We start from the raw sequence: 23,717 nt of genomic DNA, 5'->3' as shown, positions 1-23,717 counted from the left end.
TTATAATTAGAAACTTGATGAGAATTCATTTAAAAAATTAATTTACTAAACACAAGAGGGACCCAACTGGTTTGGAGATCTCCAAACAAGGGGATATCCACTGCCTTTTAGGGTTCTTGTGACTGCAATGAAATTTGTTGTTGAGAGAGAGAGAGAGAGAGAGATGGAGAGGGAATTTTATCTACAGCTTGTACTGCTCACCACACTAGTATGTTGAATTATTTTGTCATTCCCAACTTTTCAAGGAAATTTCACTTTGTGCTAAATGTTCACTGAGCACACCTTTTCCAACACATTAATGAATCCTCACTAAGCAGATCCAGTTCAAAACACTGTCCAGATAAAACAGTCCCATCTGCTCATTTTCATACTTTTAATGTTTGAAAACTTCTCAGGGGCAAAACTTACTCAGAGGATATTTGAATCCATCTCAGTTAGCAATGCCCAAAATCCTTGGACTGGAAGTTGGAAGGGTCTGAAGTGGCTCCAGAGAGCACAAACTGCTCCCATTGCATGGTCAGCTGCCCCTTGCACCTTTGGGTGTCTCCCTAAACAGTATTCAACCATCACAACTTTTCCTCATTTGTACGAATGGAGAGTCAGTTCTTTCTAAACTACTGACAAAACCCAGGTTTAATTACTGGGTGGAGGTGATTTTTTCTGTTTATTTTACGATTTTTTTCCCCAATAAACCCCTCAGTCAACAGAATTAAGGGAGACTGAGCCTTCTTACACGTAGACAGTAAGACTGATTATTTAAATTCCAATCGATTCCTTCATGCAAAATCATAGAACAGTTTAAAGTTAAAGACTCTCTAGGGAGCTAAACGGATTTTTAAAAGCTTTATTGTGATGCAGTTTAAAAAGACCTATCTTGAATCTTGCAATACAAGAGTATCATTAGGGCTGTCACTTGAGAATCACCAGCTTCCTTTGAAAATTTAGCACCCTGAGGCGCAAAATTAAAAAGAATACTGAGAAAACTTCAACTAGTCTGGTTAACCAAAAGTCTTTTCGAGTCACAGCTGCACAGAAGGACTTAGTTAATACATTCAATTGGTCATCTGGGGACAGCAGTGCCCCAGCACAGCGTGGAGCTGTAAGAAACACATGTGCAAATTGTGTACATCCTTTCCTAGAGTGCAGCTCATCCTCGGCTCTGCTGAGGTCTCAATTACTGCCCACAGCCCTGAGATCCAGCAGGGTGCTCTGGATGAGCACAGCACACACAGAAACGAATATCCAGGCAGAAATAACTAGTGGGGTTTACTCGTGATAATAAATAAACTTCCAAAAATAATGGGAAATCCAACCGAGTTTAGAGATGCATATTGAATAGTTATCGAAGGATTACAAGCACCTAAAAAAACCCTCCTGCTTTTCTTCCCTGTTCTCAAGACTCTACTGGAACACAAAGGTTTGAAACGCCCAATTTGCTGGTACTCCTCTGAGTAACAAACCCCTTCAGACCTACTCAGGGTTTAAAAAGGCTGCTGAGTTTGATACCAAAATGATGAGGCAGATGAGATAACCAAAGTCAAATTTAAAAAGAAACTAACAACAAAATATTATCGAGCCACTTAGTGCCTCTAAACCTGATCATTTGGAGGTTACAGACACATGTTTTACCACATCAATATTGTTCTTTCTTCCTGGAAAAAAACTCCTCAAAACTGAGATGTTCCTGTTTCACTGGAAATTTGTATTGCAAAGCACTGAGTGTTGTTAACATTGTCACTGCAGGCAACAAGTCATACACACTAGGAGTAAATGGAGCTTATAAATAAAATTTTTGGTCTTGTGCCATAACTAACAGAACATAGTGCAGCTTTTCAACTCCCATAAACACTCAAACACTTCATAAACATGCTCAAAACACTTCCCCCCGTCTTTCCTTGACAGATACACATACAAGTGGTCTTTGAGAAAGAGAATGATTGCAGACCAAAATGAAGTTTTTAATTTGTTAAACCCAAGGGAATTCAGTTTAATCCAGTTTTTTCTTTATTTAATTAAATCATCCAAAATCACTTCAAGGTTCTCTTTAAAAAGTCATTAGTGGTCTTGCATTTTAACTAAAATTAAGTACCTGAATAGAAAGTAGATTCCTAGAAAATAACACATTTTTATTATTATTATTATCATCACCACATGGCTTGGAAATGGCTATTTCATGCTTCTCTGATTCAGTGAAATTTCTACTATAAAAATATTTTAAATTAGAAGTAGGGGAAGTCCTGGTTCTAACAAAGAAATCAAAACAAAATCTGAATCACTGACTTAATAAAAACAAGAGAGCTTGGTTTAGATCCCTTATATTTCAAACTTATTAAGTTGTATTTTAACAGATCCATTCCCTGAGACTTTATCAAAGTTTTATCTGATGACTTTATTAAGATAATCCACATGCAAGACAAGTTTATTTCTCCTGTTAGAGTTTATGCTGTTATTTTCATTGGGCAATCCTTTACCTCTGGAGCACCACAGCTTATAACAATCTTTCTGTCATATAAAACTGACAAATCTGACTTCAAGAATCCCGAGAAACACAGATGCTATTGTGAAACTGAAGTTTTATTTATGTTGAAGCTTAACTCTAGAAATCAGATACTGCAGCAAATCCTGTGCTCATTTGTCTGAAGCATTGTGTAATGATCCGATTCAAGAGAGACTGAGTGCCTCAAACTGACTCCAAAATTGTCAGGAGACATCAGCAACTGCCAGTGTTCCTGTTAAAAATACCAGAACACAAGCTAGTGTTGAATAAGGACAAAATTCAAGCCACCAAACTAAAAACCCAGACAGGATTGTTCACCACGAAGATTTAGATTCCCCCCTTGAAATTATTGTATTTTCAAAGGATGAGAAAATACTACGTTGTGGAATATCTAAACAGCAATATAATGAGCATACCAGTACATAGCAGAAAGGTTCCTGTAAAAGTTGCTAAGACAAGAAACAAACACTGCTTCCAAATTAATATTCCATTTCTATTTATTTCAGCCCCCTGGAACACTCCAGAGGAGCAGATTGTGGCGATTTCTGTGTGTACAAGTGTGTGGGAGGGGCGCGGAAAGGAAAAGATGGGAAACATATTTCTTGGGTTTGTTCCTTGAGTCGTTCCTTGGGAGACAAACAATAGCAGATTTGAAAAGTTTTGTCTCCTTTCAGGGGCTCACTGGGTTTATTTTATTTGGGGCTCCAGAAGAAGAATGAACGAGTCAAGAGCAAAGCCACGTTACGTTCTATTTTCATCTCCTCGCTGATCGACTGTCACAAGTTTAACCAAGGAGCTGCTTAATATCATTCACCTCTTTCATTTTTGCCCACTTTTCTACCTCTGCTGGCCATGGGGCAGTGTCAGACTCTTGCCCAAGACATTCTTCCAGGAGAGCCATACGTACCCGCCAACCAGGGGGAGCGCGGGGAGGGCATTTCCACTGCATATCCTGGAAAAGGAGGACAAGAAGGAGGGGAAACTGAGGACAGACTGGTTTTTCAAGGCCACGAATTCAAAGCTGAATTTGTAGTTAAGAGGTTCCCAAAGTTCAGCAGCTCCATCTGTAAAGACTGGCTCAGGTAGGCCACATGCACCTACCTTTAACCAATATAAATAGGATGGGACTAAAGCTCGGGACTAAAGGTCAGATTACACTTTAAGGCTGCTGATAATGCCAGAACAAAAAAACAAAGAGCAAAATTTCTGTGGTGCGTGCACAAGTCAAGGCAGAAAATATTAAATAAATAAACCATATCCTTCAGGGTCTGTTCAGGCAAAGTTTTCACTCACTTTGTTTTTCTGTGGAGTTTTCTTTTATTTGCACCTTAGTGATTGCAGGACATTAAAACTGTTTGCACATTAATGCATGTAGGACATTAAAATTGTTTCGTGTAGCCCAGAACCCATAAGATTTTGAATCAATTACTTAAAATTTGCAGAAAAGCAAAACGTGCCTGCAAAAAGAACAAATGGATATTTTTTTTTTATCAGTGACATTCCACCTAACTCTGCAGTCAGTTCTTTATCTGCCACTGTAGCAGCAATACTGCATTATTTCCAAAAGTTGAAGTAACTTGAGATTAAATTTAAATATAATTTAAATTAAAACAGAGATTTTAACTGGGTACTTTGTTGACTTCAAAGGATCAATACTGATTTTTAAAACTTGATAATAAAACTAAATTTAAAAATGTGAATATATTTCTTTCGCAGCGGCACAATACATACTGATAGAATCAGTTAACCCCCATTTTGTTTATCTGAGGTCAGGTTAAATTTGGCATTCAAATGCAACCTCTTTGTTCTTTTTCATACCATGAAGCTGTGCAGTTATTCAGGAGTCTCACAAAAAGTTACTCTGTAATTACTTCTGATACTCCCTGAATTGTGAGATCCATTTGCAAAACTGGGAAAGGTTTGTAATTTTTTTCAGAAGTATCTTGCTTTCTTTGGTGTATTTGCATGATATCGTCTCGTCTGAATGCACAGACAGATCAAAGGGGCTTGGAAAGGGAAAAAAAAAATAGATTGGAAAAGCAAAACATTCCTTCAAATGTAGTTCACAGGTGGAAAAGGGTCTCTTGTACCATAACCCTGGTTATAAGGGAAAATCAAAAGACCACAATGTATTTGGATTTCTTGTATTTAGATAAAATAAGTTATCAGCTGCTGCAATGTGACTGAGGACATGGGCCAACGGTAAGTGAGATGTAAATTTGTCCTGGAGGGAGCAGAGGGTGCTGAAACTCTTTGATATCCACCTGAGGGTTAGAGGGGAATGGGAAGCAAAGGCAACCCTCAAACCCTTGTGCCACCCAAAAACCCAACCCAGAAACTGCAGCTTTCTGGTTACCCTAAATCACTTGGGATGGTGGTCTGCCTTTAGCCACAACGTGCACGTTTTGAAAAATCCACCCTGCTGTCACCACTTCCTATTCATGTGGATGGAGTCCAAAAAAGGAGAAAAGGAGGCTCAGGGGGGACCTTCTGGCTCTGCAGCTCCCTGACAGGAGGGGGGAGCCGGGGGGGGTCAGGCTCTGCTCCCAGGGAACAGGGACAGGAGGAGAGGGAACGGCCTCAGCTGTGCCAGGGGAGGGGCAGGTTGGACATCAGGAGGAATTTCTCCATTGAAAGGGTGGTCAGGGCACTGGCAGGGGCTGCCCAGGGAGGTGGTGGAGTTTCCATCCATGGAGGTGTCCAAGGAAGGACAGGATGTGGCACTCAGTGCTCTGGGCTGGGGACAAGGTGGGCGTCGGGCACAGGGGGGCTCCATGGGCTGGGAGGGCTTTTCCAACCTAAATGACTCTGTGGTTCTAAGAATGCATGGAATATAAAATGGGAATATGAAAGCAGGAGGAACAAAGGGATGGGATGAGCCTTGAAAAGAGTTAAAGGGCCATCCTAATCAAAAATTTTAGCATCTTTGCAACATTTGGGTAACAGCTCTGGGTACTTGTCTCTTAACAGAAGCTCTGGATCCAAACAGTAGGTCCTCAGAGACCGCTCTGCATATCTAATTTTGACCACAACGAGCTTTATGTTCATAGTGACACCTAATCAAGATATATGTGGCACATCAATATGGGTAAACAAATACATAATTCAAAATAAAGTATTAGTATAGCTGCTGGAGCGGGTTATATTGGAAGCTGCTACAGTCATGTCAGGTTTATGACAATGAAACCATTCTGGTTTATTCACAGATCCTAGGTAAGTCCTTAAGGGAAAAGGATTAAAAAAAAAGAATACTGCCAACATCCTCCCACTCACATATCTATCCAGAGACCAACCTGAAACAAATGCTGGCAGAAAACAACCTGTATCTGTGATAAAGCACCGTGTTATTGAGCCTTATTTGTGCCTAATGAGTGTACAAGTCAGGAGGAAATCTGCAGTAAATTAACTGTGTTACATGTTGATGGGGGGAATAATTATACGAGGGTAAAAATTAAAAATACAGCTAAAGTTTTAGTACTTATTAGCAGGGCACTTATCAACTCCAAAGAATGGCAAGGTAGAAATGTTTGAAGTTTTACAGTTAATTTTGTTTTTTGGCAAAAAAAAAAAGCAATGAAAATTAAAACCAACCAAACAAAACAAATGGAAAAAAATTATAACTAACTTCAAGAATAAGAAATAACAAAACAACATTTGCAGTCTGTGGAAGCCTCTGAAAGTAGGAAGCTTTACTCTACAGACACATCATTTCAGCAAAAGTCAGAGTCTACTAAATGCTTTTGGAAATACTTCCTTGTGGCAGCCACCAGTAGGAAGAGTTAGGAAAAAGGGAAGCACAGAAAACTACAAGGAAGCACATCTTTCTGATTCATTACACACTAGAAATAATAACAGTGGGATGAAATGCCAGTGGATCTTCACTTCTTGTGCATCACAGCACTACAAGCCTAATGAGGAGTCCAGATTTTCTGAGGCAGAGCAATGCCTTACATTGTTGTGAGGAAGTTAACAGGTTTTAATATCCAAATACAACAATGAGACCAAAATTCCAGAAAATGATATGGTGCCCTTCAGTGCCAGAAAAGGACCTGCCTTAAAAAATTACCCAGCGAACAGGCAGGAAAAGAAGAAAAATGTTGAGACACAACTAAATACCAGAGCGTGATTTGCTGCTGTGTTTCTCAATTCCAGCGTAACCAAGGGAGTTGTGCTGCCATAAACCAGTCAGGAATCTGGCCCACACTTTAGAGTAATTATATTATTAATATGCTAATACCTCATGTATATTAAAATGTCATAAAATATTGACTCAGATATGCAAGGTCTTATTGTCAATTATGATTAGCTCTGAAATTTTCTAATGAATAACAGTAACAATAATAACAATAAGCAGATTGATTGAGGACAAGATGTCTGGAATATTTTGGGGTTTTTTTAAATTTTAAATGATTTCATAACTGAAGTAAAATAATTTATGGCTCAAATGAAATCCCTCCCTTACCGGTAGACAAAATATCAAAATGTTTTAATAAAAATTATTATTAAAGCAGAATTTATTACAGGAGTATTTAAATGTCATTGCTTTAAGAGCTCATATTCCTTTCTGAGACTGATTTTTTTTTAACAGTGCAATTTAATTAGTCTTATGTTTCCTTCACAGATAATATATTATTGGATATGCTGGATATGAATCAGGTTCTAGAAGTGTAGCATCAAACCTTTCTTACTTGCGTACCTTTGGAAATAAGCAAAAAGATATCCCTAAACACCAGTATGAACCCTTACAAAAATCCCCTCCTTTGTTTTTCAGCCAGAAAATTGTGTCATCTCTTGCTCTCCAGCACCTTTGCTAGAAGCTCAAAGTATGCTACTGTGAGCAGAGTCTTTATTCTAGACAGAAATACACCTAAAGAAGATTGTCTAAAGTTATATTCAGTTACAAACCTCTACTCTGACCTGCTCTCATGCAGGAGCCTTCCACAAAAAGTCACATTCCACTTAAAACTGATGAATTCAGCTCACCAAACAAGAGGAATACTACCCAGTATTTCAAACATTAATCTTACTTTCTTTAGAAGTTTTGGTTCAACTGTTCAAAGTGCAGATGGCCAGTTGGTAGCTGTTCAGGGTAAAGATGCCCTCCTTTTGTTAATATAATATGTATATTGTCAGCTTAGCCATGCCTCCAGATTGCCTCAAAGTAACTTAACATGCTGTGCATGAATCAGTCACTGATCTGTGCACATTTCCACTAATGAACCTTGTATTCCTTACATGAATTCTTCTGTTTCATGCCACAGAAAGCATTATTTCCTTCTAAAACACCACCTAGTACCCTGACTTCTGTGTATTAAACTTTGAGCAGTGTCCTAACTCCAGCTTGTCTTCATGAAATGAATATTTGCAAGCCTAGAACCAGGATGTCTAGCCTGCCTTTTTAATGCCAGGAAACCAGAAATGAAATATTTTAGACTGTTCATGCAAATCCCTCTCCTTTTCCTCGCCATAATGATGTTTATTCCCTTCTCTGACTTTTTTTTTTTTTTTTTTTTTTTTGCACTGAGTTACTCAGGTCCTTTATTCACAGCTGCCTTGCATGCTTCCCTCTGAAACCAGAGGTATGGAACTTCTACTCAGCCTCCCATACCTGAATTTTAATCCTGAACTACTGAGGTCATTTTATACACTAAGTACACCCCATTCCCATTCTATTCCCTCCTCATATGGCCACTCCCACGTCGTTATCCACGTGGATCGCCTCTCCTGCTGTTCCTGACCTGTGAAAAACACCAACTGGAAACTCTGTGCTGTGTTTGAATACACCCTCATAGCTGAGAACTGCAAAGTGGCCTGGCAGGATGCACCAGCCCTCCACTGCCCAGTGGCAAACACTCTGTGACCCATCAGGATCTGTGGAGTTCTGTGTAACCCTGTAGTTATGTGCAAACGAATAAAAACTACCTTAGTAAATTCTGCATTTCAGTGCAAAAATGATGGATTATCCAGTTTGAGTCCCACTAAGCCAGAGCCAAAAGGGTCAAGCAGAAAAGGTTAATATTCCTGAGCTTCTCCTGTTTAAATATCCAGAAAGGCTTATTTCCTTCTCTGCCTCAAACTTAGTGAAATTTACTCAGCCCTAAATTAGAGATAATTTATATGATGCACCAAAGCAACTCCCTAAAATGCTGGAATTATTGCTAATAATGCCTACGGTAATTTTTCCAATAGAAGGCTAAATAAAATTAAATAAATGAAAGCATGAGCAAAGGTATACATGGCATTAAAAAGTACACTGGATTATTCTGAAGAATAATTATGTCTCTCTTCCTTTTTAATTAGTGTCCTTGCATTTTTTAAAGGAATACACAATATAGATAACTTTAGTAGAGCGTGTGCTGGGTGATGATTCAATTACTGTATTTATATTCTTGGTAAACCATAAAGAGTCTTTCTGGCTTTATGCCCTTTCCCATTAGGTGACAAAATTGCCTCATACTTCTTCATTTCTAAAGAATGCCGTTGGTATGGGTAATTACCTCTGTCAGACAGAGCCCACAGCTTTGTCCTTGAGACTCCTCTGCTCTGTGCCTGCAAAATATTTATTGTGGTCAGATCGCCATTTACATCTCAGATCTTGTCTAGATTTTCATCTAACGTTTTGACCAATTACTCACGAGAATTTCTACTACTTGTGGCAGTCCTGCCATTCCTTGGGCAGGGGCTGAGCCTGCCACAGGAATGCTGCTTGTTTGGCACCTGAACCTGAACACCAAGAATCATTTGATAAAGCAGTTAATCACAATGAAAAGAAAAGCTCTGTGACTGCAGTGCCTGCAGAACAAGGAGAACAGAAATTCCATTAAAACTCTTCATTCAGAGATTTAAAAATTGGCTAAAAGCATGGCTCTAGGTTAAGAGAAATATCCTCTCCCAGGCAGTCCTGCCCTGGCTTTGGAATTTCCCAGGCACTGCTCTGCTGTGTCTGTGTGTGATGCAGAGAGTGAGAAGCACAGAATCATGGAATGGTTTGGGTTGGAAGGGACCTCAGAGACCACCCAGTCCCACCCCTGCCATGGCAGGTTCACCTTCCACTAGCCCAGGGTGCTCCAAGCCCCATCCAACCTGGGTTGAACATTCCAGGGATGGGGCAACCACAGCTCCTCTGGGGAACCTGTGCCAGGGCCTCCCTGCCCTCACAGCCAACAAATTCTTCCCAATATCTAATCTAAGAGGGAGAAGTTTTAGAAGAGCCTTCTTGCAACCTGACACAGCAAAGATATCCATACTTCATTCCTGTATTTCCCAGAATGTCTGAAAAGGCTGGAGTCTAAACTCATTTTAAAAGAATCTGTCTGTGCTTGAATATCCTCATGGTAGTACCTTAAAAAGGGTCACCAGGAGTCGACCTGAAGGCAGGCTGAGGAATCCAGTGTCACACCCAGGAGGAAAATACAAACCTTGAGCTGCTCACTCAGTGTTACACCAGGTGAAAGAAAGCTCAGGGACTTTAAAGGGATCATCTGTCTTTAAAGACAATGACCAGACTTTCTGTTATTTGCTGGAGTGTTTGTCACAAACCTGAGACTGTCAGTGGGAATATGTTTAGAAGGTTGCAGTCTATGGTATCATTCAATGAAGCTCCACTGTGTAATACACATATTCTTGGGAATAGGATTACCTCACTTTTTAAGAAGAGAATTTCAGAGAAGTATTACTTATAGTGAAAGCATTACAGAATACTTTTTGTTTTCAAAGAATTCACCAGAATCCTGTACCTCAAGTAGACCTCAGCCACAGCTTAGGGATGAGTATGCAAACATCAGGATAGTCATATTTAATCTGGAGGATTGTTGTGCAGTCAAATTATGTTGCTAACACACTTCTTTCTTGCCTAAGTTAAACCAGTTTCTCTGAGGTAAGTCTTTCCTTTGGTTTCAAACTCCATCAGTTCTCAATTCATCACTGCTGTTATATCAATTAACCAGCAATGGCTGAAGTACAGGGCCTTTCCTTAGCATTAATGAGTCACACAGTGAGTGTGCTAGAGAAATATCTGCAATGTGGCTGTTACAGCTGATGGAAGCTAGAAATGGAAATCCACAGAGCTGGAGGCCTAAAGAAGATGGAGTTTAATTATTATATGCCTTATACATGTCTGGCAATCTGGTTGCTTGGATGATCAGTGATTCTGAACTCCATTCAGAATCTGTGTGAACTGCAGCAAAAATGTTCTAATAAATAAGTCATGGCTATTTGATTTTCTCTTCCTAGCTGACTAACACTGACAACACATAACATGGTAAGTACTGCAAAACCTGTCCAAGAAACTGGGAGAATGCTGAGGAGGTTAACCCAGCCTGAACCCTGCTCTGCTTCACTGCCCACCAAAATTGCCAAACAGCTAATGCAAACAACACAAGCATGTCAATGTGAGCAGTAGTTACAGCCATAATTGTAATCTACACAACTAAAAATGTATTTCTGTGTTCAGGAGAAGGGGATCACACCTGACTATTAGGATCCTGACTTCACTGGATTTTCCTGAATGGTAGAAAATTCATTTCAAACAAGTACCAAAGAACCAAAGATGTGATGAGCCTTTGTACAGACAAAAGAGATGCACCAAAAGATAGGTCTGTAATTTAATCATTCATTCTTACTGCACTGCAATTCAGGCTCCCGAAAAATACTTGCACATGCCCAGAGGTTTCTGTCCTGTTGAGGGTATAGCTCCAGAGAGCCCAAACACATGAGCAGCACAATCAACCTTGACTTATAAATCAAGACTAACAAGACAGCCCTGTTCTGTCAAGCATTTAGATAAAATAAACCTCCCAACCTTGGCATGCAACTTTAGGCTCACAGAAGTCCCAGCTACACCACAATCTCATTAGTCCAATGTTTAAAGTCCAGAGTCAGTGACAGAAAACAAAGATCACCCTTTGTATCCACAGAAAGCTACATTCTCAGGAAATCATTTTGCCAGTGAACCTGCTTCCTCTAGCCTGGAATCACCTGGATGTTCCTGCTCCTGTCCATTTACCAGAGTAAAATTGGATGAATGGCAACGTAAAAAGAAAATTTAGGAATCAATTCACAGGTTCAATAACTTTCAATCTCGCCCTTGCCATGAGTGTTAATACATGTATTTCTTCTCAGCACCCTAAGCCTGTATTTCAGAGGAATCTTCCAAAGATGTCAACATTCTTTCTAATATTCTCTTCTCTAAAAAATCCATGTGACAGAATTCATCAACACAGAGGAGTCACCACATGACCTGAGCGGAAAAAACACTGAACAACAAAGAAGCAAAAATTATTCTGATAATATAAGAAAGAAATGTAAGAAACAATACAATACAAAAAAAAAAAGTGTGAATGACATGGCATATTTAGGAGTAGACAGGTTTAAGTGTAGCAGTTGAGAGGACCAAAGCAGCAAAGGAAAACAATGGAAAGTGTCTTTTTGTCATGCAAAGGGTTGGCAGGTCACAGCCTCTTGTCTCAGGCTCCCACCCAGAGCTCAGCCTGCAGCTGCCCCCGAGCCACCTGCACCAGGTGTGTTCCTCAACACAACCAGAGCACAACCTCGTTTCTGTGATTAAAGAACTGACACAAAGCTCTGGGACCCGTGTTTACAGATTTTGGAAACCAGAATAAAAAGGCAAAGCAAAAGCTGGGTAAATATCTGAGGGAAAGCCACTCAAGGCAGCTGGTCCTTGGTCTGTCCGGATGACTTAACTGCCCCAAAACAAAGGCTGCAGAAAATTAGAAACTCCTTCCTAGGGGCTGGAAGGACCCTGCTAATAATGGGAAAGTAAAGGAGGGAAACAGCACCATCCAAAATGTCTCACGTTGCACAGGTCTCTGAATTGTCAGAGTTTGTCACCAACAGCATGAACAGTTCTGAACAAGAACTGGCCAGATTTCATATTTCTATGAATAGAAAAAGAAAATTTCCTTCTTCTAAACAAACAAACCAACAAACAAACAAAACCCCCACAACTAACTGGTCTTTTGCCTGTCCAGTACATGTAGAAAAGAGTCACATTCCCCACTGGCTCATGCTCTTCTGTTTCCTCCTAGTTTTGCTAGACACCAAAAAGTTAAATTCACATTTTGGGTCAGCCAGATTAAAAATAAGTGGCATGTTTAAATTATCCACACACATTTTAAATCTGATCACTATTAAAAAGATCAGCCAGTCTAGACCCGAGGATCCTCATCCCCAATTCCAAAAAAAACCACAGAAGCAGAGATGCTCCACTGAGCCAGACCAACCCTGTCTTGGAAGATTCCTACTTGAGGCAGTGGTTGAGGGATGACATAAAGATCCTTTTTTCATAATAACTGCCCAAAGTTACCTGTGCCTAGAGCACAAGCTCTAGCTGCAGGCAACTTGCCAGCATGAAGTTCTGAAATAGTGAATTATGGTTCAGCAAAAGTTGGTGTTTCTCATAAAAGTGTTGCTAAATCAGGGTATATTTAGGATCTACCATGGAATCAAGAGGAGAAAACCAGTGTCATGGCTTATGATTAGTAAGTGAGTTTAATGGCAGTGAAATGGTCTGGTCATTGCCTTGCAGATAGAAAGGAGAGCCTTGAATTAGCCCTGGGAAGCAGCAGGCCCAGGAAGGGGAAATGTTCCTGTATGAACGATGCCAACATATTTATTGTTATGGGGGAGATCAGCAGTCCATTAATATGACTGTCAGTGAAAGCACTGTAATGACACACTTTGTGTTTGCATTTGCTCTTTGTGTCTGCCTCCAACAGATTTCTGTTATTTTACAGCAGAGATTTTGCTTATTACTGTCTTGGAAAAAAAAAAAAAGCTAAAAATGCCCATTTTACCCTGGTTGACAGTTCTACGAACAAATTTAATTTCTGCATGAGGAGCTTAAAAATAACTTCACTTAAATAAGCAAAAAGAGTAGTCTGTGAAATTAAGCCCTTGTTTTATGTAAATGTCAAATAATTATATTAGGAATGCAAAAAAAAAAAGCCATCAGCAGGAACATGAATGCTTAGAACAAGATTGGCATTATTATTTTCATAGCCAGTCTGATAAGAGGCAATTTTACAATAGCAAGAGATGCTGAGGCTCCCACGAAGTCTAATGACGAGGCTGATTTCTTACAAAATTCTTGAGTACAATTATGTTTTAAAAACCTGAAGATGTAACAGGCAGACTTCACTCTTGTGTGGCTCAGTAAAGCAAGCTCCTGGTAACTTTGCTCTGACACACACGTTTAAGGGAGATATAAAAATGAATTGGAGGAGATTCTTGCAAAATTATTCTTTTTATCTTGTTCTTTTTTGACTTTTTGGAGGAAACAAAATGTCAAACAACTTCACTTTACATCCTCCTATTCCAATGTTTGGATCACAAACTGATAAATAATTCTGCTTTCCACAGTTTTGGTAAATCTCATGATCTGAGGCAATTGGTATGGGAATTTTACATATTTCTCCTTCAAAAAACCATTAAAATTATTAACTGGTTAGGTATTAAACTGGGAAAACATGTCCTCTGAAACCAGACCTTCCTTTCTTTCCTCATTTAGTTTAGTTCCCAGTGTTGGCTTGGCTTTCCTGCCAGCACAAAATATTCCTTCTAATTTATCAAAGTAGTGTTTGCCTTCAAGACGTAACAGGAATTAGCAGGGCACTGTTTGCACTACTGGCAATGAAATACACAAATTACTGAGGGGGGTTGTAGGACTAGAGGTTACAAAGGGTGTAAGTTGAGAGTTCAGTTTACACCCTGACCTACCTTTCTACTTATATGTGCCATTTTGCTTATATATCACAGATTCCTAAAATGTTTGGTTTTGCAAACAAGTACCACAGGAAGAAATATTAGACAACAAAAATGGGTTAAATAAACATATTTTCTGCCCCAATTTATTAAGTTCATAGCCACAGTCCTACGAAACAACATTCAGCATTCTGTATCAAAACGCTACATCCTTCAAAGAAGCTACTCAGGGGAAAAGCAAACGTTCCCATCACCCTATTTTCTACATGAGCAGCACTGATCATCAGGCTCTGAAGACATACATTCTTACAACGCTGTGTCAAGAGTGTATGCACAGAAGGGAGCTGTGCCTATCCACTGACTGCAGAATAGCCACATCAGCAGAAACCTTGCCAGGGTTTGTGATTCAGTCCAGGTGATGACACGGGATGAGAACCCGACATTCCCTACGTGTTCGTTTGCTGCAATATGCTTGTGTCAAATGCACAGGCTAAAACACAGTGCTAATATTAATAATAAATTACACTGTCACATGTGATCCTGTCAGCAGCGCCTGCAGCTCCAAATTAATTAAGAATTCCCTTTGATTCAGATCTCTGACCCCTATTCCCAGGCAGGGCACTGCTGGCTGCCAGTGACTCAGGTGGGCAGAGCACTGACAGTGGATCTGTGGGCCTGAACAATCCAGGTTCTTGTCTGCAGCTGTGTATGAGTAAACTTATCCACAGGTATCCAACAGGACCACTTTCATGCAACATTACCCCTGTGCTTAATCATTTATGCCACTGAAACATAATAGCACTCAGCGTTAAGAACGTCTGGGTAGAGCCCACAATCTACTTCTACGACAGCAAGGCTTTAATTTTTTTCTGTCTTAATATAACTAATTATAAGGCTTTGGTTTGAGCTTTTTAAACTTTTTTTTTTTAACATTTACCCTATAGACTCTGTACATAAGTACTCTTCTATCTCCTCAAAACCTCCACTAACATACTCACTGCACGAAAAAACAAAACCAAAATAAAACTGGAACTTGCACAGAAAGTAAGTTTCTTTTCAACAATTTAAACACACAGTACGTTTTACTTTACGGAGTTAGATGGTTTCCACTGCCCACCCTGCTAAAATCAATTCTAAACCCAACAGAACCAACAGCCAGAGTACACAAATACTTACTGGTTTCAGTAGCTACAATAGTGATGTTGTGCCACGTACTCGTCTCTCTGTCCAGTGGTGTTGCCAAAGTTATTTTCCCGTCTTCTGCATTGATGTTGAACTGCCTCTCAAGGTCAGTGTGGCGATCAATGGAAAACCTACAAAACAGACATCCCTGTAATCTACTTAATGAAGTTGGTGTAATCCATACAGTCACAAGACAATTTAGGGAGCCCTCTGAGAGCTGCAGTTTCGTAGCCAAATGGATTGAGAAGCTCAAGAGCACAATAATTTATAAGACAAAATGACAAACTGAGACTAAAAAAACTTAATAATTATTGCCCAAGGAGTAATTAGCTGTATACCCAGTGTGAAGGTCATAAAATGCCCTCAGGTTCACTGGGCAAGATCTGTGAAAAACGGTGGTGATCAAGAGTTAATTACACAATCCATCACATTTATTAGACAGTTTCTATGGTATTCCACAGTAAATGATGATAATTTCAACAGTAATGCATTAAGCACACAAAAGTGGTGGGCTTCATGGTTATTGTAAAAAAAGCTGAATAATATTATTTTACCAACATATTTCAGATTAATGAAGCATGAACTATTCCCCAAGCGCATTAGTTGGTTACAGTTCAAGCAGCTCCACGAGCAAAACGCAGTCAGTGCATCACCATTTACCTATAAAACACTGCAAACGCTGAAGGACTGATTGTTTTATGGATTGACATCACTGATTTTTAACCAAACAAGCTTCATCTGACAGGTAGTCACAGTTTGCAAATGTGGATGTCCAGGTAAATTATGCAGCCTAAACAGAGGCAGCTTGACAAGGCGACAGAGCTGTGGTAGATTGGTCCAACGGTGCATTAAGCAGGATGATGATTTAAAGCTCAGAACTGGATCTCCAGGAAAGCTTTTATGTTTGTCCATTTTCACAGAGTTATTCTATTAATGAATTATTTGCAAAAAAGAAACTAAATCACAAAATTGAGCCTTCAGTTTCTTGACAGGAGAGGTAGGGAATGAGAGAGCTTAGTGATAAACTATTGATACGGTTCAACAAAAATTGACTTCAAGGGGTTTTACTGAATCCTGATTGTGGATTTATATAAAAGCCTTTCAAAGCCTTTGTGTCTGTGTATTACAGAACTAACAGCATGCACTGACAGTTTTTACATCTGTTCTGCATTGTATCAAGGCATAATAGAGTGAGCTAGGATATGCTATCAGGCTGGATTGCATTATAGAGTGGTCAGAAAAGTGACTCAAGACTGTCGGTTTCTCATCACATTTCTACTTTTTGCAAGTATGCTGTTCAAATTCACTGATAAAAGAACAAGAGCATATTTTGCTACAGTGACAATGGTACAGTTATCTAAAAATCAGCTATTCCATTCTGGTTTCTGCTTTATCATAAGCAATTTCAAAAAAAAAAAAAAAATCTGATTCGGCGGATCCTTTATATGCCACAATAAACACATTCTGATGAACTCAGACTCATTCCAGCCTGACACAATTGATTTTAACAGGCATAACGTTAGGATCTGATTTCAAAGCTTGGGATTATTGTGTTCATCTTTTTTTTTTTTTTTACTTCAGTGCCACATATTTTCATATTTAGAATGAAAGTTCCATTACAATTAGATTGCTCGTGCAATGCATTCTGTGTGACACAGCTCACTCCCAAAACCTGAGCTCTAAATTATGCAAGTTCATCACAATGCTTAAAGATGTATTGCTAAAGATTAAGGGTAGTATGATCACACTGTAAAGTCCTTAACAGCTTAAGAGTGAAAGCCCTAGTTTAACAAGGAAATGGGATTTGTTGGATATTTACTTGTTCTGGTTTTAAGCTCTGAGAAGAACTAGTTGCACTCAGTTAAAAATTACTAGTTTGGTAAGAAGAGTACCAGAAAAAAAAATGATGTAAAATTACAAATATCTGTGCCTACAGCTTGGCACATGCATCTATATTTGGACACTTAAGTAAACTGATTTTGTAGTGAGCTCCACGTGTTCAGTGCTCAATGGTTTAATGGGAATGGTACTTAACTCAGCACTTCTGAAAATCAGGTCACTTGTGTGGAAGAATAAAGCTGTAGGTGCCTAACTTCAGGCAATCATTTTTGAAAATGGATCTTAACCTTATTTTGATGTGTCCCTAGCTCCAATTAAAGTATTGAAAGTAAAATTCTGGTACTAGTGAAGTTAGTAAAAAATACCTTATAGCTTTTCACAGGTTTAAGGTTTCACTAAAGAAAATACAGGAAAGATAGAAATCAACTTTTTTTAAGAAGTCATCACTTAAAACTATCTTTTAGTTCTTGATTTTTATGTAATGATGCTGAAAGAACTCTACTGATATCAAAAATTTATGAATTTTTTACAGTCCACAAACAAAATAAAATGTGAAATGTTTGTACGCTATTTAATGTTTAGTTGACCTGGGCTTGACATAAATTCTATTAAGAAAAGACACAGTTTTTCTCTAAGGATCAAACCTTTTTTAAATGTTCCTGTTGTAGAGATTTTGAAGTTATAAAACAGGGAGTGACACATTTGTGAGTTTATTATATAGCATTTCATCTCATCCCAACAGTATTTATTCACAACACAAATCCCAGCATTCAAAAGGAAACATTTCTGACATAAGTTACAAGTCTTTACAAGACAACAAAGAGGTAAAACTCTCTCCTGGTTTTATGTGATAAATATTTGGTGCAAAACCAAAAAATTAAATTTGTACTGTCATAAACCTGGGAAAACTAATAGTTCATTTGCAGTTTCCTTTTCATGATAATGGTGTTGTAACTCTCTTTAATGGGAATGCATTGTCACATCCATAAAACATACATAAAACATATATTACTCTAAAAATGAGAAAAGAACATCTTGGGAAATAATATCTTTGGAAATTGCCATAAACCCAGCACAGGTTATTGGGAAGTTTGGGTTAGTTTATGTATCTGCTATGGCAATTATAGGAATGACCCCACAGTGGTTTAACAGAAGCCTTAAACTGATTCTCGGTCCTGCTCCTGCACTGCTGCTGTTATGACTTGATTTGATCTGCTCTTTATTTGCACCAATGTAAATATGAGCAGAAATCCTTTTTTGCTGCCCCTGCTGAGGTTGGAATCCCAGCACTGACACTCCACCAGTGGTAAATCCCCATTGTTTATTCATGCCAGGCAGATGGGACATCCTACTTAGTGACAGATAAACACCTGCACCCACTGGGGAGGCACAAAATGTTGTCTCCGGGTTTTTAAGGCCTGCTGTGAATTAAGAAAATGATCAGCTGCTGCCAAAGATGAAATCTCTGCTGATATGGATGGGGAAAAGCTGCTACAGCAAAGCTTATCTCTCCACAAAGAGAGAGACACTGAGGGGCAGTGATTTATAGGGGGGCAGATGCAGTATAGATTATTACTCATGGTTTTTGCTATGTGCTTGGATCATGCTTTATCCAAGATAATTTACTGCAGATAAATAGAACATAGTCAAGAAAATAGCAGCAGAAACATGAAATAAGTGCTACTGGAGTCTATAGCTGTGTGTTAACAGAGAATGATCTTCCAAGACTGACACTGTACCCAGAATGTACCATCCTTCCTACACCAGTAAAGCTCTGCCTCCAGCTTAGCTAAACCCACTGGGTCCCTATCCCAAGAGAGAGCCATGTGCTCCAGATGTGGTTCCAACTCATGCTTCTGAAATGACCAGGCTAGAATAAGACAAACTACAGCCCATTTTTTACAATTATTAGCCAAATTTGTAAATATTTTCCACCATCAGCCTTAAAATTGAGAAGGCCCTTTAAGCAACATGCTCTGCAGAATGGCAATTAAGGATAAAGGAGAGATTTTGCTGCTTGTTTTAAAAACAACAGGTTAGGAAGAGTATTAGAGAGTCATAGAATATCCTGGCCCACAAGGATCATTTAATTCCGACTCCTGGCTCTGCACAGGACAGCCCAACAATCCCAGCTATACACCTGCTTGTGAACCTCTGAGAGGCTTCATGCCTTTAGATCAAGTGATGCAAAGATCAGACAATGTTCCACCTCTTCTAAGCAAGCATAGAAAACAAAAAATACTGGTTTATTGAAGAGAACTGAGGATGAACATGCTTTTTATATCTTAAAAAAAACCAGGAAATCACAGAATCACAGAATAGTCTGGGTTGGAAGGGACCTTAAAGATCATCTTGTTCCAACCCCCTGCCTTGGGCAGGGACACCTTCCAACTGGACCATAAGACAAGTTTCTTTGCCAGGCTGTTGTTTATAATCATTTTTTCTGAATTCTTTAATGCTTTGTCCCATGACTTAATATTCATTCCCACGTTCAGAGATAGTCAAGTTTCATTTCATTTATGGCACTGCAATACCCTGAATTTGCAGAGCCTTTGTGCATCAGACTCCTGTAAAGCAGACGTGCTATTGGGAGCACATGAGGTGATTCATTTCTGTTTGTGCTGCCTGGGTTTTCATAACAAATATACACAAAAGCTCTGTCTAACCAAAATATTGATAGAACAGATAGCTATTGAAAAATGTAATTTCCTTGAAATACAATTGGTTGTTGCCTCCCAAAATTCTGTTTTGAAGAAAAAAAAGGTACGTTAAAAAAGGCCAGGCAACGCTGAGCACTAAAACAGCCCATCACTTTTAGAACAGATTGGTTTAACTCTGTTTTTTCAAATCTTAATTAAAGTTTTGTATTTTTGAAATTGTATCATAGAACATATACATAAAATTTACATCCTATACGTGATACAATAACAAAATAAACACTTGAAATGCACATTCCAATGAAAGAAAACAAGGCTTCTATTTTTGTTAAAACCTGATATGTTCCAAATTGGAAAGAAAATAATTGCATCTCTGCTCCTTACTTGTCTCTGATGAATATTTTTCCTCCTTTAATAGTAGAATTACTAACTAGAAATCTACTTTTTTTGCCTTAAAATATGTTTTATACAAAGTCATGAAAAAAAAAAAAATTTGGGCTTTCTAGAGCTCTCTCAGACAAAGCCAAATTAATCAGGTGAGCAGACAAGAGCAAAAAGGTTGCATAGAAAATTGGGCTCTGTATATTCCTTAATTAGCTATTAAGCCAACACAGTGGGGAAAAAATTAAATCTTTTAAAGTACTGCATATAATCTTTAAAAAAATATATAAATCATACTAATTAATTACCCTTTTGTTTAAATGTAAGGAATTTCGGCCAATTCTATTTCATGTATGCCAAGTGTTTCTATATGACTTGATGAGTAACAACATTCTAATTCAGTTTGAACACACAAAATATTTTTACTTCTAAGAGTTTGAAAGTCTCTTGATTTATAAATTATGAACAAATGGAAATCAAGTAAATCTTTAACTCAGTCCCCTCTTAGGGCTTGGACAGAATAAAGAGGTTCACTTTTAGGACACAAGGTAGGCTTGTAGCTGGTCTAAATTATTAGGGATTTGGGGCAGGACAAGAAAAGAATTCTGAGGCAACAGAACAAGAGTGGAAAAGCAGCCAAGTTAAAACTGAAGCAGGAGTGAAGTCAGGCTGAGATGAGGAACACATGGGACAGGATGAGGAGCCCAGGAGCCCAGGAGCAAGCCAAGAGCAAAGCAGAGCAGGGTAGAGGGAAGGAATTAAGGTTAAACTGAAAGAGAAATTCCTGTTGAGCTGGGATAAAAGGAAGAAAGCCAACTTGCTGTCCCTGTATCTGGTTTCACACACCTTTCAGAGGCCCCTGGCTTTGTACCAGCAGTGCAAGGCCTTTTTCCACACACCAGTGCTCAGCAATAACAAAATAAGGGATGGAGTCACTGCTCCAACTGTGACACATCAAACTGTCCACTGTTGTTGTCCTGTGTCACTGTTGTTTACAAATCTTAGTTAATGCTATGCTTAGCTAGCTTTGAAAGCCTGATTTACAAATGAGAATCACAGAATATCCTGAGCTGGAAGGGACCCACAAGGATCGTCCAGTCCAACTCCTGGTCCTGCCCAGGACACCTCAACAATCCCATCTTGTCCCTCAGAATGTTCTCCAAACCCTCCTGGAGCTCTGGCAGCCTTGGGGCTGTGCCCACTGCCCTGGGGAGCCTGTTCAGTGCCAACCACCCCTGGGGAGAAGAACCTTCTAGTGAGATCCAATCTGAGCCTGCCCTGACACAGCTCCAGCCATTCCCTCAGGTCCTGTCCCTACTCACAGAGATCAGAGATGCCCCTCCTGAGGAAGCTGCAAAGGGGAAGGAAAAAATGTGTGCTCATCAAATGAGATAGAAAAAAATGATCTGATGAAACTGGAATAACAGATTTTGTTCAAAAAAAAGAGAAAAATATTGTAAACTGAAGACTCAAAGTCATATGGGCATAATGATCTCTGACTTTCTATCTTTAAAGCAGGAATGGGTTTAGACAAAGGAATACATAATACATTTTGACAACCTTACAACTGCATGGCTCAAACTCAGTATTGTTAGTGAAGACACTACAGGATTATTTAAATTCACTGCAGAGATTCACACTGATGATTCAACCCCATCCAACCTCATACTTCTCATAAGAAATACATTTCTCATTTTCATTGCATTCCTCTGTTTCATAAGACTACTCCTGTGGCAAGGAGCATTTTGGAGACTTTGAAAATGATCTGAACTGATAAAACTTAACATCATCAACCAAATCCTATATGAGGATTTTCAGAGAAACAGAACAATGTCACACAATGGGTAAGGGAAGCACACTTAGGACTCTGCCAGTAGTTTTTTCCAAAGAGCACTTTAAAGCAGCACTACCTTATAGGGCTGGAAGACACGTCGGGGTCATGGGCCGTCACCTGACCAAGCACAGAGTTAAGAGCAGCATTTTCATGCACTTCCAGAAGGTAAGTAGGTGAGGAAAAGACTGGTGGCTCATCAGCATCCTCTACTACAATTTTTACCGTTGCTGTATCCTTGAAGGGGCCTCCGCTGATGAAGCGAGGATCGATGTGGGTGTTGGCCGCCTCCACCTTCAGAGTATAGGATTTTTTGGTCTCAAAGTCCAGTGGCTGTTAAGAATGACAAAGATAAATGTCTTTTACTAATGGCCACAGAGAAAGAACAAGTGACTATAATGCTGATGGATGGGAGTTATGTGCGTTTAAGCACGTTCAGTGAGTTTTAATGCAATCACTTCCCACTCCCAGAAAACCAACCTGCAGATTTTCTAGGCACGTATTGATATCTGTTTATTTATCAGCCTCAGAGAAAACAAGGCTGTTTCCTTTCTTTTCAGAAGAAATTTACTGAAATATTCTCTCTCATGAATTATACCATTACAATTACATATCAGATAAATACTACAAATTCGTTGGTGATGGCATGACTTGCACAGTAATAATGCACTTGATCAGTGCTTTGGTAGTTGGAGATAAGAACAAAAATTAAACTAGCTCCACAAAGAATAAATATTTTATTACTTCCAGAACTATGTGAGAAATTCAAAGAACTAGCAATTATTATTGTTTGGACATGAGAGGCATTATGTGGAAAAATGTAGAGCTAATCATATAAGAAACTACTTCAATATTATTGCACTTCAGGTACCTCTGTATTTCAGTTTATAGGGGTAAATGAGGTAGACATCTCTCAGGAATTTCTTAAAACTGTAGCAATTCCTACTACTGTATCTTTTTTTTTTCTTTTTTTTCCCCTCAGAAACAGAATCACAAAACCAATTACTTTATTCCATCAATATACCTGCCATGTCACCACTGTTTTTACTATTTTACAGTTCCATATTAAAGCATAAAAGATGAAAACACAGTGGATTTAAAGGAATGAAATACCAAATAAACCCCAAATCTGTGACACTTTTGAGTGTTAGACTTTTTCATTAGAGGAGATTCAAGTTTGTGTCTTGAAGCACATGAGTATATTCACTATATAATTCTCTTGTGTCTCACAACGATTCAAATTTCAAAGATGTAAATTGCCAAGCATTGGAAAGATATTAAGATTTGCATTATAATGTCCCAGGGATAAAAAGAAGAGGACATAGACACTCTGAATCTGCAATGCAAATACCAGCAAGAGCACAAACAGGAATCTTCAGGAAGTCTGTCAAAGTCTTCAATATGTATATTTTCAAATTCTATTGATTTTTTTTCAGGTATGAATCAAGCTCTGATGGGATTTGCTCTCTCTCACAAATCCTAGTAAACATGAGAAAAACTTGCTTCTTTAGCAGCTCTTAAATTAGCGAGCTTTTGTAATTATGAATGGTGATTTACAAATCAGCATATTCACAATTTCCCAATCATGGCTCCTGTAGCACTTTTACGA

General features: G+C 38.9%; 1 protein-coding gene across 3 annotated transcripts in view; it reads right to left on the bottom strand.

Moving 5' to 3' along the window:
- The window catches only part of LOC126638086 (cadherin-8), a 151,618-nt gene that overhangs the window by 36,777 nt on the left and 91,124 nt on the right, over nt 1-23,717 (bottom strand). For 2 of the 3 annotated variants that reach the window (XM_050311747.1, XM_050311746.1), the window contains 2 exons: nt 22,188-22,441; nt 15,395-15,531 (listed from right to left, as the gene is read on the bottom strand). In XM_050311747.1, coding sequence (XP_050167704.1) covers nt 15,395-15,531; nt 22,188-22,441 — 391 coding nt within the window. Of the gene's footprint in view, nt 1-3,404; nt 3,450-15,394; nt 15,532-22,187; nt 22,442-23,717 lie in introns of all 3 variants that reach the window. The other variant, XM_050311745.1, reaches the window with a different exon arrangement.

This window comes from Myiozetetes cayanensis, unplaced genomic scaffold, assembly GCF_022539395.1.
Source record: "Myiozetetes cayanensis isolate MyiCay16 unplaced genomic scaffold, myiCay2020 scf16, whole genome shotgun sequence".
Taxonomy (NCBI): Eukaryota; Metazoa; Chordata; class Aves; order Passeriformes; family Tyrannidae; genus Myiozetetes; species Myiozetetes cayanensis.
The sequence above is the reverse complement of the archived record's forward strand: the minus strand, read 5'-3'. Positions and strand labels throughout refer to the sequence as shown.